General features: G+C 42.0%; 1 protein-coding gene across 25 annotated transcripts in view; it reads left to right on the forward strand.

Moving 5' to 3' along the window:
* The window catches only part of RBM47 (RNA binding motif protein 47), a 165,399-nt gene extending 148,636 nt beyond the window's left edge, over positions 1 to 16,763 (forward strand). For 16 of the 25 annotated variants that reach the window (XM_071216833.1, XM_004448691.5, XM_058299481.2 and 13 more), the window contains 4 exons: positions 3,220 to 4,379; positions 5,190 to 5,396; positions 7,886 to 8,073; positions 13,974 to 16,763. In XM_071216833.1, coding sequence (XP_071072934.1) covers positions 3,251 to 4,379; positions 5,190 to 5,396; positions 7,886 to 8,073; positions 13,974 to 14,210 — 1,761 coding nt within the window. In that variant the 5' untranslated portion in view covers positions 3,220 to 3,250 and the 3' untranslated portion in view covers positions 14,211 to 16,763. The remainder of the gene's footprint in view (positions 1 to 3,219; positions 4,380 to 5,189; positions 5,397 to 7,885; positions 8,074 to 13,973) is intronic. The other 9 variants (XM_058299498.2, XM_058299504.1, XM_058299501.2 and 6 more) reach the window with 2 other exon arrangements.
* Positions 16,764 to 18,982: the final 2,219 nt, after the last annotated feature.

Here is an 18,982-nt window from a genome sequence, read left to right on the forward strand (position 1 = left end):
TATAATTCAGTGTTGTCGATTATATTCACAATGCTGTGCTACTATACTTTTTTAGAACAATATTTGTAGTTTGTGCAAAAGATACAGTTAAGTTAGCTACTACATGAATGAATTCCTGGTACAAATTTGATTTATGTATGTATGATTTGTATTTACTTCCCTCCAATGCCAACATTACATAATATTATCATAACTTGCAATAAAATATAAATAATAAGATGAACAAAATAAATACCTAAGTTCATGGCACTAGGAACATAAAAGAAGACTTGCAGAATGAAACTATGGCCAAATTAGAAAAACATGAAAGCGTATCGTAATGTTCTATACATTTACTAAAACTGGAGTGAAGACTTCAATCTGCAACTTCCTTGTAGCTGAAGGAAAAAGGGAAACAGGGCCAGTTATAGGGTACATTTTGTCCAGATGGTGAACTCTCAGGAGAAAAAGGCTTTTCTTGGCCAATAGAAATCTATAACTATATTGAAATTTGTAAAGGGACAATTATGTTACTGACACCAGCAGATTCTAGATGCAAAACCAAAAAACCTGAGATGAAATTAGTGAGATTGGAATTGGGAATGATTTCCATTACAGTCTGTTATAAGACTGGCTTTTTGTTTTGTTTTGTTTTTTTGGTAAAATATGGTTGTTTCAAAGTAGAATTAGGAAAACAAGTCATCTCCACATATCTCAGCAGAGCAAGAAGTACGTTCTATTCCTTTGGACTTCAGTCAGTTTTACTTAGTACAACATATAAGATATTGAATTGCCTCATACATGTTTATATATGTACCTGACATTGCCTTGCCATATAGAATATAAACACATGTGTTTTTGTGTAAATATCTTTATCATCTGTTTGAGAGGAGAGGAAGATCTTCATGTCCAAATCTGATATTGAAATTTCTGTTTCAACTTGAAACTAAAGGAACTAATGTATCATCAAATTTATACTAGAAAGACCTTTATGATCTGTTGTCAAACCAGCTTTCAAGCAGTTGGAGAGCATAGAAAATAAAAAGTAAGAATAGGAAGCCACATCAAACAGATGTTTTTAAAGAACTGAGAAAGTCTGTCTTTAAAAATTACTCTAAAATTGAAAGAAGTATTCTGAAGTTAAACCCAGAAGTTTGGAGGAAAGGAAATAATAACTGACATTTCTTAAACACGCAAAATCTTCTAGGCACAGATGAAAGTGCTTTGGAAGTATCCCATTTTACAGATGGGGACACTGAAGCATGGGGTAGCTAAATATCCCAGCTGCCGGTTACATAACTAGGAAGTATAAATTAGAACTCACACACAACCACGCAAGCTGGTTCCAGAGGCCACACCCTTCCCCTCTAACTACACTGCCTCTGCACTCCGGCAGATGAACTACGATTATTTTGGCCAATTGGCAAGTAACTCAGGCTTCTTTTGTGTCAACTGTAAGTTTTGTTTTGCTTTTATTTGTTTGCTTTGTTTAGATGACCAAACTCACCTTAATTACCTTTGAAATTTCCTTTAATATTCTTGTATACTATTCCTAATATGAATTCTTTTTTAAGTGAATGATGCTCTGGGTTCTGTTAAATGATGAAATCTTATGCAGCCATTAAAAATGATGTTTTTACAAAAGAGTTTTAAGACAATGAAAGGATGCTTATAAAATGAAGTGAAACAGCAGGATGTAAATTGTGAAGAAGCCAAGTTCCACCTCTCTCCTTCCGAAAAAACTAGAAAAAGAGATCGGCAAATTTAACTGTGGCTATTGTTGAGAATTAAGGGGTGGTTTCTTTTCCTCTCTACTTTAATTTTCCATAACATTTACTTAAATACTTTTAAAAACTTAAATAAACTTCATTTTTCAAAAAGCCAGTCAGGGCCTTTCATTACAAAGAGTTTTAAGAAATGGAAGAATGCTTGTAAAATGAAGTAAAACAGCCTGCAAACAGAGTGTGCAGCTCTTAAGGCTAACCCTGTTGTGTCATTTGGGATTGTGTCCAAAGAGTCCTGTAACATATGGATGAAGGTGGCCTGGTTTAGACCTGCACTGCCTAATAGCCACATGTGGCTATTTAAATTCAAACTAATTAAAATGAAATCAAATGAAAAATTAAGTTCCTCATTCACATGAGCCATATTTCAAGTGCTCAACAGCCACGAGTAACTACTGACCACAGTATGGGATAGCTCAGATGACCATGTTCATCATCACAGAAAGTTCCATTACACACTGCTGGTTTAGAATCTGGAGCCAGAAGCTGGGAATCAAGTCCTAGGACCTGCTGACACTTGCTGTTTGAAATGGTCTATTTGCTCAATCTCACTGAGTCCATTTCCCCATGGGCAAATTGGGAATAATGATAATATTGTTTACCAGGTACAGAAGTTAAAAAGATCAAATAAGATCATGCAGATTGCAGATCTGAAAATTGTACTGTGGTTTATCAAGTGGGTGTTGCTTCACAAGGTCCCCAGCCTGAATTTAACCTAGTTCTTTGCGGACTGACTCCAAATTCATGACTGGTTCATACCAAGAATTTTGTCTGAATAACACCATCAAAATCAGATTTACCAGCTTTTACCAATTAGGAGGCCAAGTTCTTGACAATGAAGATGTTCATTTCTTCCTGGTAAAAAGCTCCAACACACTCTGTATCAATTCCAACTTTCATGGCTATTATATAATAATATTTCCTCAAAGTTTTCCTTAACAATCAAAAGGCTTTGCTATATACTCCTTTAGCTTAATTTCTTTGACCAAAAAAGTCGGCTTAAAAAAGAAGGCTCTGTTCTCCAGAAAAATAAATGGGGTAAAATGCTATAACCAAAAGAAAATGAACATGAGTTTTAAAGGGCAGGAATTAAGCAAAAGATTGCCACTTGTTGCCAGCACGTGAGGTTTCCAGCACCAATTACAACAGGTTCTCTGCGCTTCAAAGCTATTGGGGTACTGACTAAGCGGAAGTACTTGCTCACTCTGATTTTTTTTTCCTGAGTCACTTCTGGTTTTTCCTGCAAAACAGCTTGACTGTCGTAGAGCTACTGCATTTCCAGAGCTGCCTCCATTTTCTTTCTCCATGAGCCACCCGGTAGCCTATTAGAAGTAGGAGGACCCTTCGGAGCCTTTGAAAAAAGAAAGAAAGAAAAAAAAAAAACCAGTAGTCGAGTTCCAGCTCAACTTGGTGCAATTCCCACGCTTACCTCTTCGCTCGCTTGTGCTTCTCTTAGGTTTCCGCAAGCCGTGGATGCCTTTGACATTATGACCGCAGAGGATTCCGCCGCAGCCATGAGCAGCGACTCGGCCGCTGTGTCCTCGGCCAAGGTGCCTGAGGGCGTGGCGGGCGCGCCGAACGAGGCGGCGCTGCTGGCGCTGATGGAGCGCACGGGCTACAGCATGGTGCAGGAGAACGGGCAGCGCAAGTACGGCGGGCCGCCGCCGGGCTGGGACGGGCCGCACCCGCAGCGGGGCTGCGAGGTCTTCGTGGGCAAGATCCCGCGGGACGTGTACGAGGACGAGCTGGTGCCCGTGTTCGAGGCCGTGGGCCGCATCTACGAGCTGCGCCTCATGATGGACTTCGACGGCAAGAACCGCGGCTACGCCTTCGTCATGTACTGCCACAAGCACGAAGCCAAGCGCGCCGTGCGCGAGCTCAACAACTACGAGATCCGCCCGGGCCGCCTGCTCGGCGTGTGCTGCAGCGTGGACAACTGCCGCCTCTTCATCGGCGGCATCCCCAAGATGAAGAAGCGCGAGGAGATCCTGGAGGAGATCGCCAAGGTCACCGAGGGCGTGCTCGACGTCATCGTCTACGCCAGCGCCGCCGACAAAATGAAGAACCGCGGCTTCGCCTTTGTGGAGTACGAGAGCCACCGCGCCGCCGCCATGGCGCGCCGCAAGCTCATGCCCGGCCGCATCCAGCTGTGGGGCCACCAGATCGCCGTGGACTGGGCCGAGCCCGAGATCGACGTGGACGAGGACGTGATGGAGACGGTGAAGATCCTCTACGTGCGAAACCTGATGATCGAGACCACCGAGGACACCATCAAGAAGAGCTTCGGGCAGTTCAACCCGGGCTGTGTGGAGCGCGTCAAGAAGATCCGCGACTACGCCTTCGTGCACTTCACCAGCCGCGAGGACGCCGTGCACGCCATGAACAACCTCAACGGCACCGAGCTGGAGGGCTCGTGCCTCGAAGTGACGCTGGCCAAGCCCGTGGACAAGGAGCAGTACTCCCGCTACCAGAAGGCGGCCAAGGGCGGCGGCGCGGCGGAGGCGGCGGCGGTGCAGCAGCCCAGCTACGTGTACTCCTGCGACCCCTACACGCTGGCCTACTACGGCTACCCCTACAACGCGCTCATCGGACCCAACAGGGAGTACTTCGTGAAAGGTTAGTGGTGCCTCTATTTCTGCACGGATCCCCAGAAACCCCGACTACTGGGTGGGCAGCCCCGGGGAGTAGCGTGGCTATAATTTACGGAGCCAGGTAGGCGCTGAACTCCCCGCCCCCCACCTCCCCTTGTTTAGGTTTCGGTTCTCAGTTCCGGGTTCATTACTGGCACTTAAAGCCTTCACTCTGTAAGCATTGAGAGAAATATAGATGGTTCCTATGTATATGGTGGGTCATAAAATCATGGGAGTAGGCAAGGTGATTGCATTCTTCTTCGCCAGGGTATACCATGATTTGGGGCTTGTCTGCCAATCTCTTGGTATTTAGGTTAAAAACTGCTTGCAAAATTAAATCTTTAACGCATAATGATTGGCTAGGATATAAAACAAAGCATCACACTGAAAAACGAGATACCTAGGTTCTGGGTTTTGCCCTCTGATTTACTGACTAAAGTCCCTCTAACCTCCCTAGGTCGGTTGCATCAAGTGTAAAATGAGAAAGGTGGACTAGCAGATCCCCTTCCATGATCTAACTTCTCTTACAGTCTATGAATGTTTCCTTTACTGAACTTTACAGTGATAGGAAGTCACCCTGCAAGTTTTATCTTTTGCACTGAGCAGGCTTAGGGTGTAAATTTAGGCATGGAGTAGAATGTTTGAGGCATCTTCACCAGTTCATTGAAGGGCAGAGTGAAGTCACCTGCAGCGTAGACTCAGGGCCACCAGCTAAAATCCAAAGACCTTGGATTCAGCTCTGCTTCCTGTGCTATCACTCTTGGTCGCTCATCATTTTTTGTGTTGTTATTATAAGCAGGCAGCATAAGAGGCCGAGGGCGAGGTGCTGCCGGTAACAGACCCCCAGGACCCAGGGGCTCTTACCTCGGGGGATATTCTGCTGGCCGTGGTATATATAGCCGATATCATGAAGGGAAAGGAAAGCAGCAAGAAAAAGGATATGAGCTTGTCCCAAATTTGGAACTCTCTGCCGTCAATCCGGTTGCCATTAAACCTGGTACAGGTCAGTATAAACCAGAGTGAGGATTTGCCCATTCAGCCGAAGCCCCAGCTTTCTCTTTGAAGCAGGTTCAGCCCTTTCTCAGGCCTTTTTACTGCACTTGGGTTTCTTTTCTCACAGGCACATAGAGACTAGGCAAAGAAACTGGCTGCCTGGACCCTCCGGTCTGGAACTTAAGGGGATGGTCATCGGGCTCTGATCCTGCTCAAGTTCAAGTTTCCAGTAGTGGGTTTTTCAACTGGATGTCACCAATTCTTAAGACTTTTTGCATCTAGAACTGAGCAGGCAGAGTTGGTGGGAGAAAAATTGAAGAATATGAGGCTTTCTGTATCTTCTATCAGCTAATAACAGTGTTTTTTCCTTACTCAGGCGTATTTCTACCCCAACCATCAGAAGCCAAGTTCTGAGAATTGTTGGGAAGGGTAGAAGATTGTCCTTCAGGAGCAAATAGCATCCCTTGTCATGGTCTTAGCAAACAAAAATACCTGGGAACAAAGCAACAGTGAAAGTTTTTGCAGCTGCTAATTCCCTGGATTCTGATTGTCAGCACTTATTTCCTCTTGTTGGATCAATAGATTGGGGACAAGGGTGCTCAAGTAATCTAAGCCAAGGACTTTGAACTTAGCCAGGCCCCACAAACCAGTTTGCCAACGTCGCTAATGTCCTTTGCTTCCTACTGTTGAGTCAGGTCTGATTCTAACCTGTAAGGAATTTTATGTAAATCCATTGCATGAGTTGAGCGCAAACTCGGTATTAGCACACACCACACAAGCATCCAAACACATGGAAGAGACACTTGGCATGGATTGTTGGGAGTGATCATCCTCCAGAACTCTTCATGGTTTCACTGAGGATAGATTGAAGAGTGATTTGAGGGAATCCTCTCTTCAGAGCTCAGCTACCCTGACATTGGCCTTGTAGGGCTAAAAAGGCATTTCCCCAAAAGAGCCTGCTTTTAAAGTAATCCAGTGTGTTTGTATTGTTTTTTTTTTTTTTGCCTGTGAAATTCTTTCTGCAGTTCTGTAGTTAAGTGACCTCTTGGCCTGGATTTCATGTAAATGCTGCTGGCACTATCAGCAGTGGAAAACTGACTCAATATCTCTCTGTAATTCCATAAAACCAAACCTAGATAGAGGACTTATCACTTCTACTTGCTGGAAAAGAGACTCCTATTGGCAAGTTGCAGTGGCTTACGTTTTAACTAGAGGAAAGAGCTGTTAGACAATCTTTAGCCTTGTAAAGTCATGTCGTGGGGCCTGAGGGAGAAATTTCTGCGGGCTGGTAGCCAGAACAAGCCAGGTGATTTGGTACAGCCCCCTGTAGTTTAAACTCATAACCCTCTTTGGGCCCCCCTCCTCTTGGCCTATATTTCTGATTCATCCAGAAAATTAGAATTCTCTATTTTAAGAGAGACACCCAGGCAGTAGTGAAGTATCTGGGCACCAGATGAATGGAAGACATGATAAAAGATTTATTTAAGGTTTTAGCTATATTTCGTTGAATGGACCATGCACCATTGTTGAACTTATACTTACTTTTCTCTTTACCTTAGATCAAGTCAGCTTTTATTAGTATAAATATACCCTCAGTAGGAAAAAAATCATAAGGATTTTTTCTGTATGCACTTCATATTCTTGCTTATCTTTCCACTAGATTGCAAACTTCCCCAAATCAGAGCTACTGTCTTTTCCTTTTTTCTCTCTTTCTATGGTACATTCCCATTCAATAACTGCTGTCTGTTTGAATCTCTAGATGAGATCAGTTCTTTCGGACTTTACTCACAGAAACATATCCCTTGAGTTGTCAGGTTCTACCCAAACCAGTCACTCCACTGCTTCACTGTGATGAGTGGACATTGGAAAAATTGGAGAATTTTCCATTTTAGAAATTGTCATTTTGCCTTGATTCTGTAACATCGAAATCTGAAATATAGGGTGGGAGGGATGAACACAGACCTTGAGTTCTTGGAATGAAACCCTAAAAGGCACCTGCTTCTTAAAAAGTGGTGAAAGTGAAAAAGACATTAGGCCTGGTGGTAAATGAAGTGAGTGATAAGGAAGACATAGGCTCGTTCACAGGTGTTGGGCCTCAAGCCTCTGATCTCACTTCTTATTCTGAGCCTGTTTTCTCAGAGTCTACAAGCCCTTGCTCTGGAGAACATCAAGACTAAGATTCAAAAAGAGATTATTTTTTTCCATGGAAGTAGTAGAAAGTGTAGAAAAGATTGTAGAAACCTAACTAACTCTAGCCCTTAGCCCTTCCTTCGATGACAATCCATTGGGAGACTCCACACCCCTGCTGATGCCCTTGACAGTGGCCTGCTACCTTCTCTCCCCACTTGTTGGGTAGCAGCACCTCATTACAAGGCTTGAACTAAGAGAGCATTGGTTAGCATGGAGAGGCTCATGGCTGGTGAACTTGGGTTTTAAAAAGATCTCAGAGAAAGTGATTGCCCTTCCTCAGCTTCTTTTCCCCTGTTGCTTCTCTCACAGTGGCCATCCCTGCCATCGGGGCCCAGTATTCCATGTTTCAGGCAGCTCCAGCCCCTAAAATTATTGAAGATGGCAAAATCCACACAATGGAGCACATGATCAGCCCCATTGCTGTGCAGCCAGACCCTGCCAGCGCTGCTGCCGCTGCTGCCGTCATTCCTGCTGTGTCGACGCCACCACCTTTCCAGGTAAAGTTCTTGCCGCGACTGTTTTCATTTGTGCGCAAAGCCTCTCTCTATTGTGGACTCGTTTAGAATTCAGCACTGAGAATTCACTCTGTGACTAGCTAGCTCTCTGTAAGAACTCTAGGGTTGGGTGACAGAAAAGTAATGTTTTAGTATGTATCAGGACCAACAAAAGGTAAAATTAATTGTACTATCCTAATACTTTTTTAATAGCGATGGGAAATAATTTGCAAAAATGACGTGTAATTTTTCCATGGCATAATATTGTACATACCATTTTTTTCATGACTGGATTATTTCTCTATATACATGTATATTCACAGAGAGAGAGAGAGAAAGACACCTATTTTGAGATTTGGTAGAGCTTTACAATATCTTTTAATCCTCTCCAGCAGCCATATCTCCTTCTATTCTCTGTTCTTCTCCCAAACAAATTTTACCCTTCTGGCCTCCTTCCCAGGCTTTGTTCATAGGGTTTTTCCACTTATGTACAATTTCTACAGAGTTTATCTCTTCTGTAGAATCTTTCCTATCCATCAAAGTCTTGGAAATCATCTCCCTTTTACTTCTCTTACCTATAAAATTACTTGGTGTAGGGCTGCTTTTTTGAGCTTTTCAGTTGAAATTAAACTTCTCTAGACTAAGGGCTATGCCTTTCATTTCCTTCTATCTTCAGTGCATAGAACATTAAAAGTACATACAAATGATATATCATTCATCCAAACAGAAAAAAAAAAATCTGGTTAGAGCGATTATCCTGAGGGAGTGAATCACAAAATACTGTGTCACTTACTAATCACAAATCCTGAAGCCCAAGGTCTCTCTTACCTAATTATTTAAGAATTACCCAGGGAACATGTTTTAAAATGGAGATTCGAAGACTCTAATCCCCAATTCCAATTTAGTAGATCTGGGCTGGGGTTCTAGAATCTCTGTTTTGTGAAAAACCCCTCCATGATTCTGAAACAGAGCTAGGCTGGTGAGCCCCTGAAATAGGATGGTGTTTCCCTGCTTTTGCCTACTCTGAGCAACAGATTCTTAACTGCATTATTCAGAAAGGGCCAAACCAGTTAAAGTTTATTCATCTATCAATATTATCATCAGTAATTCTTTATCTCAGAACTTCCTGAAGACACACGCCAAAAAAAAAAAAAAAAAACGGAGGTTATAAATGATCAACACAGTAGAACAACAGCTAAGTATAGTTGTTACTTCTTGACTGAGTATAAATATCTGCAGTAACTTACAAGCAATAGTTAGTGGGATTCTGGTAATAATTTCCAGTTCCTCTTTACTGAGAAATTAGTGAACATTTGTCTTTGGTGTGTAGTTTCGGTTGTGATCAGGTCCAAATTCCAGGCCCTATAATTATCTTCTGATCCCCAACTCTTTGTGTCTCATATCGGCCTGCACTGGATGCTGCCACTGGGGCCCTTATTCATAGTCTTTGCTTATGAATTTGCTCAAAGTATAGTATAGTCATTATCATTTCCTTCTCATGGAGACTTTTTTCTCCCAGTGCATTCTGCAGAATGCTGGGAGCTACTTACTTTTTCCTCTGGGAACATTTCCCTGACTATGTGGCCTCTGCTCTCCCTCAAATCAGAGGACTCTGTGCCCTGCATCTGAGTTCTTTGACCTGGGTTTGCTGGCATGTTCAGCCCTCTGCCTCCTTTGTATTCTCTGCCAAATTGCAGCGGAGGAAGGAGCGTTTTGAGCACCGCCGATTGGCTCGTAGACCACTTTGCTGAGCGGGAGCCACGTGGGAAATTGATCTGTCAACCTGACTTGCAGAAGCCACCTGGGTAACATCTTTCATCTCCCCATCTCCCCACCCCCACCTGGTAGGCATTTAGGAGTGTTCCTGTTTTTTTTGTTGTTGTTGGTTTGTTTTTTCTCTCTTTATTTTTTTTTTAATGTTACATTCAAAAAATATAAGAGGTCCCCATATAAGTGTTCCTGTTGAGCCATTTTATGTACAAAATTTCATGTAGCCTTTATAAGCAATAAAGAAATGTTGGCTAGTGTAGACATGTTCACTTTTTCAAAATTGCTTTCTCCAAGTGTTCTCAGTCTTCACAGCACACCTGTGCTATGGGTAGAGGAAGGGTTATGAATCAATCCTCTGTGACAATCCTCTGAGTCCCTCACTCTTCCCTCACTTCGCTACTTGGACAAGGACACTTACCTCTGAATACGACCAGTACTGGAACCTGGGTTTCCTGATTTATGTATTCCCGTTGTTTGTTATCAGATGCACATCCTTCCTGGAAATGTTTCTTGGGGCTACTCATGCACTCTGAAGGGTTCTTTAGCAATATTAGAGGAAAGAGCAGTGAGAAAGAAAATAAATTTCCTGGAACAGAGGTTGGGAAGAAAGATGATCAGCCTGGAGTCACTAGTCATACTCTTAATTCTCACTGTTCACACAAATCAGGAAGAGCAGAAGAAGCAAAAGTCACAGCCCACCCTCATTCCCATTTTAATCCATAGTTTCAATTTCCTCACCTGAATTAGAGCAGCTTTTTAAAGTTGCCAAATAGATGAATAAATTATTTTCCCCACTACCCCCTCTGAATTTTTTCCTTATCCCTATTTGGTGAGTCTGTAATAATTCAGTTGTACTGCACTTTGCTCCTTACAGAAATGCTTTCACATACTGTCTCATCTTACAGATTAAAAAACTAAGGCTCAGGGAGGTGACTGGGATGCTTAGAACCATGTGACTGGCCAGGGGCAGAATTGGAGGTGGAAGGCAGGTCCCCCGACTTTTATGCCTGTTCCATGCTCTGCCCTTACATCACAATGAATGCCACTCGTAAAGGGACTTCACGGTGGGGAGGGGGGTGTGAAAAGAGAAGCCACAGGTTTGGCAACCAGCTTTTGAATTCAGGTTGGCAGGGTAGAGTTTTGAGTCTTGGTATTTCTTGGAGCCTTCCAAGGATTTCTGTCAGCCTCCTTCTCTGGGTCCTAAGGTGATTTTCATCAGAAAGAGCAGAGAGGCAGGGAAGGGACCTAAATATCCTTTGGTGCCACTCACCAACCCTGCCTGCCAGTCTCTCCTCCTCTTGGGCCACTCCTTCAGGTGCTGCCCTTGCAATGAAAAACCATCAGATAATAATGCTTTCACTTTGGCTTTCACTACCACAACCCCAGGCCTTTAAGGAAAACATTTTTGGGCAAAAACAAAACAAATGCTCTTCTCCTTTCATGCCCTTCACGTTTCTGTGCCAGACCAAATAATCAGTGGTTTCACCAGCCCATCTCTCTTCACCAAAATAATCAGGACAGAGTTTGTTTGTTTTGTAGGTTTATGGCAGTGATTAAGGATCACTGTGGCCGCCATACGTGGATTTCATTTACTCTCACTTTAAATCATTTGATGGGCAAGAAGAATTACAACTCCCCCCCTCCCCGAACTGTTTTGCACAACTAAAATTGGAAGTCGGAAGCATTGATGGGATGTTGCCCTAATTAGCTGAAAGTGGGCAGAATCATGTCTTGTTTGCCCTGTGTGACCACTAGCTAGGTGTCTTGCCCATAGTAGGTGTTCAGTAAACATTCAAGGAATACGTAAATGTATATACATGAGAATTGAGATATGCTTACACTACCCACTGCCCAGTGAATGAGGAGTGAAGCATTTCTCACTCTCATTTCCCTCCTGTGCCACCCTGTACCCTGACCAATAGCAGAGACACAGATGGTTCACATTTATTGAAAAATTGGCCTGCAAGTGGCTGGTAGCTGGCCAGGTGGGAATGCTATAGAGCTGAACCTTGAGCCACTCTCAGCTTTATCAATTACAGCCCAATACTGGGTGCATGCTAGGTAGAGACTCAAAATGTATTTGTTTTTGCTGGTTGATTCTTGGGGTCTTTATTTTTCGTTAAATATGTTACCAATTCCAACACATAACTTAGGCCAGAGTCACTCACTTACTCAACTTTAACTACAGAGTATTGGTGCTTGTCCCTGGCACTGTGTCGGGGACACAGTGAAGAAAGGAATCTTTCTTTATTGGTGTTCATACTCTCTGAGGTCATGTGCCCAGGTTAAGCCAAGTGTTTGGAGCACCCAGAGCATTTAGTGCTTCTGGCCTTATTCTGTCATTCACCTGCCCCACCCAGGCTATTAACCAGGACACATTTGTGTGCATAAATTGGTCCTGGACTCAATGAGCATCCTGAACCTGTATCAGGCTGAGCTGTGGCACATGGAAAGGTTTCACTTAAATGTTCCCTTCCCTGTGGTTTCCTCCCTTCATGTAATTGTCATTAGTCACAATTGCAAAGATTGCAAACCCCAAAAAAACCAACCCTCATTGGGGAGCAAATGTAGCTCAGTGGTTGAGTGCCCGCCTCACATGTACAAGGTCCTGGGTTCAATTCCTGGTACCGCCTGAAAAAAAAAGGTATAGGCACCAGAGTCACACATTCTGTTGCTTTATAGCTGCATCACCTTGTACAAGCCACTTAGTCATTTAACCTATCCAAACCTCTCCATGTAGTGTAGTTCCACCTTCACTGGTCGTTGTGATGATTCAATAATGTCATGCAAAGAATCACTTAGTATAGTGCCTGGCAGACAGTACTCTCTGTTATTTTAAATTATCATTAGTGTATTTATCATTTTGATTACAAGTGAAGAAAGAACTCATAGATTTTGAAGTTCCTTTGAACATGATTTTGTGTGCTTACAGATTTCATAAAAGAAAGGATAGCTAATTCCTCTATAAAAATCCAGGAAGATTTAAGTATTTTAGTCTCATTCTCCATTTCACATATCCTGAATTGCTTAATTTGAGCATAGAGACCCTAGCAGCATTTACTCCAGGACACAGCACCAGATATTTTGTTAAATATATGTTTGTTGTTTTTTTACCAAAAGTTCCCATTTCCATGAAGTAGCTCATAGAACTAGCTCGATTGCAAATGCTTTGGGAAATATTGTACACCTACTCCTATTTGTTTGTTTTAAGATTTTATTTATTCCCCACCCATCCTATTTGTTTTGAAAATGTAGTATATTTCTTTTTTTCCTGTTTTTTTTTCCTAATTTGTTTTGTTTTGTTTTGCTTTTATTCTTTGGTTAGTTATAGTATATTATGTTTTCAAGTACAGAGAAGCAGCTGCTAAGGACTTTGACAGAGCCAGCAATGGCATCTCCAGGGCGATGCATGCTTTACTTAGATTTTTTCCCCACCTCCTCCTCATTGGGAAAACGCCTTGTCCTTTAAAACCCTGCTCAGATGTCTTCTGAGACACTTTCTTCAGCTCCCCAAGTTAGCTGGTCCCTTCTCTAAGCTTCCACAGCCATTTGTGTATATAGTGTTGTCATATCTTAGGTGGGAGATGATTGAAACCATAACATTGCCCAAAAATCGTGTTTAGTCAGAAAATCCTTTGAGAATCTATCCCTTGCAGATCAGTGTACTTTTTCCCGTTAAGTTAATGCAGTCTCTTTTCCTCTCTATTTGTGAAATAGATCACTGTTCGTTCAGTCAGGTACGAGTTGAGGTTGCTGATAGACATAGAGGCCATGTTTTAGGAAAAATACTTATTTTTGATCACTGCAAGATGAACTAGTGATCAACTTCCTTGTCAATGTGGAATGGTAGGTAGAAAGATGCCAGAGTATTTAAATTTTCTCTCAGCATTCCGGTTCTCACTTTCACCAAGACCATATCATAGAATTTGAATGAACTAAGTGCCTTGAAGATACTGAAGGGCTCTTATCACACACCGTTCTTTGTTCACCTCCCTCTCTCCCCATCCTGAGAATGGAAATTTCGATTAATCTTTGTAGGCCCAATACCTGCAATGTGCTTGTGGTGTGACTGGATGGATAACCGGGATGGGTGTGACATGTGTTCAGGATGGCTTCTTTTTCTCTTTCTCCAGGGCCGCCCAATAACTCCAGTATACACGGTGGCACCAAACGTTCAGAGAATTCCTACTACCGGGCTCTATGGTGCCAGTTACATTCCATTTGCCGCCCCGGCCACAACCACGATTGCCACACTACAGAAGAATGCGGCCGCCGCAGCTGTTTATGGAGGCTACGCAGGCTATATACCTCAGGCGTTCCCTGCGGCCACGATTCAGGTTCCCATTCACGATGTCTATCAGACATACTGAGGCTGACAACACGAAGACACCCCACAGAAATACTACTGAAGGAACGCTTTACTATTTATGAAGAAAGAACATGTTGGATTAGCACACCTCCGAATCCTGAAAGTGAAGAATGTTATCAAATATTATACTGAAATATTTTATATACATGAAGTTTTCACTAGTTTTTTTTAAAGACTATTTTAAAGTTAGCAGGCCTGTGTTCATACATTTCTAAGAGACTTGCATGGTTCATGCCTTAATACCATCTCTTAAAAATTTGTATACTGTAGTACCTTTGTATAGAGGTTTCTTTTTTTTTTCAAGGATATATTTTCAGTATGAAGGTTATTTTCTTAATTTCTGCACTCCAGAGATTTCTATTTTGTAGTACCTTCAATACGATATCAACTATATATTAAAAAGCACACTTGAGCAGCTAGGGAACTATTTTGAAAAATATATTCAATATTTAAGATACAAACAATAGTGCTTTAAAAATACTACGTAAAAAGTTATTTTAAAAGTTATACTGGAAAGTGCAATTTTAAAATGAGTAAAACCTCTGCATTTCTGCTGGCCTTAAGGGTGAATGGTGTTGCTGTGCTATCCTTCACGGTTTTTTAAAAGATATTAAACTCTCAAGCTCTCCTTAAACTAAGATTAAAAAGACTTGTCAAACTTCTGAGTCCAAACACTGGAAAGCTCTTACCTGCCACCATTACCCTGGGCCCCTGCTCAATCTCCATGTGTCTGTGCTCTTAAGCCTGTCCCCTTCCTCCCTCCCCAGCCGCCAACCCGTCTTCGATACTTGGCAAGTCTAGGGCAAATGTATTACTCTGGGAGAAAAAAAAAAAAGTGGGCTTTTATACTTCCTCCTGGGTTTTTGTTGAGGTGTTTTTGTTTTTGTTTTTGGATTTTGTTTGTTTGTTTTGGTTGGGGATGTACCTTCTATGCCTGCTATTTTCAGTAGCAGGGTATGTGTAAGCACAAGGTTTTCATAGTTTGCATAAGATATCTTTGCATAGCTATTTAATTGTCCAATATAAAACTTTAGTTTCCTTTTTAATGCTTTTATTTTGGTTTTTTTTTTGAAGTATGAGTTGTAGGGACAGAGAATGTATGTTATTATAGACAAGACTCCCCCCCCCCCAAAGAGTCTTTGTCAGCAGAAAGCTAATGCTTCTAGTTGCCTTATCATGTTTCATGCAAAATGCCTGTGGTTGTTAGGGATGTTGGAAACATTATGTTTATTGAACAGAGCTTTACTCCCTCCTGTGCACTCAGCAGGTGATCCAGATTGGGGTGCACATCCAGGAAGAGGAGAAACCTACAGGAGTTAAGAGAGTTTGTAAATATCTCCTAATACTCATTTTTTAAAGTGGTTTTATGTTGCAGAAGTTCGTGGTATATAGTTCGATGCAAAATGAAACCGTTTTACTCAATGTTATTAAAAAGGTTTGTTTTGTTAGGAAGTAAATGTGTTGTTGCAGTGTTTTGTGGCCTGTTTAAAGGCTTTTGTTTAGCAGAATGAATGTAAAATACAGTAAAATGTTTAAGATTGTCATCTACACTATGAAATACATCAACTTGGAATTTTTTTCTTAAATCTCTATCAAGGAAGTGAGGTGTGCAATAGGTAGTAAGTATGCAGTCATATTTTTATGTCATGTTAGAGATCCATGAACTTGTTCACTTACTGGGTTGTTGCTGATGGCTGATACTCTCACTGTGGATGAATAATAGGATCATGCCCTTAGCAAATATTTTGTTTTGTTTTTAAAATTTAAGTTAAGAGAGTAGTCTCAGATGCCTTTTTGCCCCCTTCATCTTGGGATGGGATGCATTATATATATATATATATAAGCAATATTTATTTAACTTTTCTATAAAATTGAGAGCCTGGTAAGGCCTTTAAACATTCCTAACATTCTTTTTCATGGTTCTTAAATGACATAAAGTAATTGTGCAATGTTGCTGATGATGGACCTAGCAAGCTGCATTCAATTTCACATGCGTTAGAATGAGTAAGCCAACAAAATTCAATTTGGATCAGATGCTCATCCCTTGACTTTGTGTGAAAGGAGTACTCTCCTTCCAGTGAAGGATTATCACAGGGCTTCACTAGATGAGAATCTGACCCAGTGTTCTTACTGTATTTTACATGTGCCTGTAAATTATTTGCAAAAGAGAAAAAGGAAAAAAGAAAAGAAAAAAATGGTATCTTAACATGGCAACTACCAAACTACCTTAAAAAGCAAATGTTGATGACCTAGCCAGTTAAGTATCCATGAGCCTCCTATCTTGGTTGTCTGTTCCTGTTGTTTCAAAACCATTTCATGTACACTACTGAGGTAAGTTTATAACTTGAAATGTGAACTTTTTTTTTTTTTTTTTAGGGTTAAGAACAAACTATAAATGTTTTAAAAAAAAGTTTTAGAGTTCCCTGTTTTCAGACTTGCTGGTAGTTTAGTTATTTTTAGCTGCTTTGTTATTTGAAAAGCTTTTACATTTAGATCTTGCTCCATTTACAATACATTCTTAGGATGTAGTAAATAAAGCATTTCTTTAAAGCCATTTCAAGACCTTATTTTATTTTATTTATTTATTTTTAAAGATTTATTTATTTCTCTCCCTCCCCCCCCCCCCGGTTGTCTGTTCTCTGTGTCTATTTGCTGCATCTTCTTCTTTGTCCGCTTCTGTTGTCAGTGGCATGGGAATCTGTGTTTCTTTCTTTTTGTTGCATCATCTTGTTGTGTCAGCTCTCTGTGTGTGCGGCACCATTCTCAGGCAGGCTGCACTTTCCTCATGCTGGGCGGCTGTCCTTACAGGTCACACTCCTTGCGCGTGGGGCTCCCCTATGCGGGGGTCACCCCTGCGTGGCAGGGCACTCCTTGCGCGCATCAGCACTGCGCATGGGCCAGCTCCACACGGGTCAAGGCCTTTTTTTTTTTTTTTTTTTTTTTAAAAAGATTTATTTATTTCTCTTCCTCCCCCCTGCCCCTGTTGTCTGTTCTCTGTGTCTATTTGCTGTGTCTTCATTGTCTGCTTTTGTTGTTGTCAGTGACATGGGAATCTGTGTTTCTTTTTGTTGTGTCATCTCTCCGTGTGTGCAGCGCCACTCCTGGGCAGGCTGCACTTCCTTTCACGCTGGGCGGCTCTCCTTATGGGGTGCACTCCTTGCGCGTGGGGTCCCCTACACAGGGGACACCCCTGCGTGGCACGCATCAGCACTGTGCATGGGCCAGCTCCACGGGGGTCAAGGAGGCCCGGGGTTTGAACCACGGACCTCCCATGTGGTAGACCGATGCCCTAACCAATGGGCTAAGTCCACTTCCCCAAGACCTTATTTTAAATTGTGTTTTTCTTTATATTGATTTAAAAAAAAAAAAACAGAAACCCTTAACAGCATAGGAAAGTTTGACTAATTGAGTGTTTTTAGTTGGAGAAACCAGCAAGTAACTATCATGTCTTTGGTTTAGAATTACCATTGAAGAAGGTGTACATAGATGAATTGTGACTTATCAGTATCCTTTAGCTCAGGTGGTAGAAGGTTGTACATTCAAACAGTACTCACATCTTGATTGGAATAAGATTAGAAAGCGTCCCTGCTCTCAGCACCAGAGTTGGTTTCTAATGAGTGTTCCCAAGAGCTTTACATTCAGAACTCTAAATGGAGGCAGTTGATGTGACACTGAGTTGTTTGATGGTCCCATGAAAGTGCTGGGGTGACCTTGACTGAAACCTTCTGTTTCTCCTTTCCACGGTACACAGCAAGCTTGGACAGAGTACTTTCTTCCCTTTTCTCTAGAGATCACCACCACCAACTTCAGACAAATAAAATCCATCAGCAAAGCCAATCAAATAATTCATAATGTTCTGACTTATAAAGATTTCCTCACTTGGCTTTGCCAGTGATTAAGAATTTACCTTCTTACTCTTGAGCCTGGGCTATGGCCCTCCTGACCCCCTTTCTTGGAATTCTAACTTCCTGCTTCCTCTTAAAAGGATAAAGTCCCTATTTTGAAACAGAACAATCATTAAGCAATCTTTTAAGGGCAACAAGATCTGCTGATTCCTTCCTATTGTAAGAGGAAAGTGCAGACACTCTTGAAGTTCTAGAGTCATATTCAGAATTAGTTTTAAATAAAGTATTAATAGTCATGCAAAATATTTGTAGTGTGCCTCTACTAGGTCTGCTAGGTGCCAGACTTTGGTCTAGGTGCTGCAGTGGCAGCATGAACAAAACCAGCAAAATGCTGCACATGTGACCTCCTATCCTAGTGGCAGAGCACAGGCAATATAAAGAGGTAAATAGCATGTCAGGTGGGCCTAAGTGCCATGGCTGGTTGACAAGGCTCTTTGGCTTTCATGACCTCAGGTAGACCTCAGAGTAGCTCAGTGAAGTAGGAGGGGCCGATGCCAAGGTAATACCAGGACTCAAATCACTCAGCCTTCCAGTTCCCACGTACCTTCTAATGCCACACTGTCCCCCTGGAAATGGATGAATGCAATCATGCCAAGACCCTATTTCAGAGCCTAGGAAAAAGAAAAGCAAAACTTCTGCTTTTCTGTTGGCTTTTAGTGTTTTCATAAGCAAATTCTTCCCTTCAGGGATGGAAACGGAAGGTAGATTGAGGGTTAAAAATGCCTACTCTCAGCCTGGAAGACATAGCAGCCATAAGTGGGACTAGTAAAAATGTGTATGCTGGTAGATTTAAGGAATTCTACATGCAAGGCTGCCCCCAGAATTACAGAGGAAGCTGAGCAACTATCGTGGGAAATCAACTACCCCA

This window comes from Dasypus novemcinctus, chromosome 1, assembly GCF_030445035.2.
Source record: "Dasypus novemcinctus isolate mDasNov1 chromosome 1, mDasNov1.1.hap2, whole genome shotgun sequence".
Lineage (NCBI taxonomy): Eukaryota > Metazoa > Chordata > Mammalia > Cingulata > Dasypodidae > Dasypus > Dasypus novemcinctus.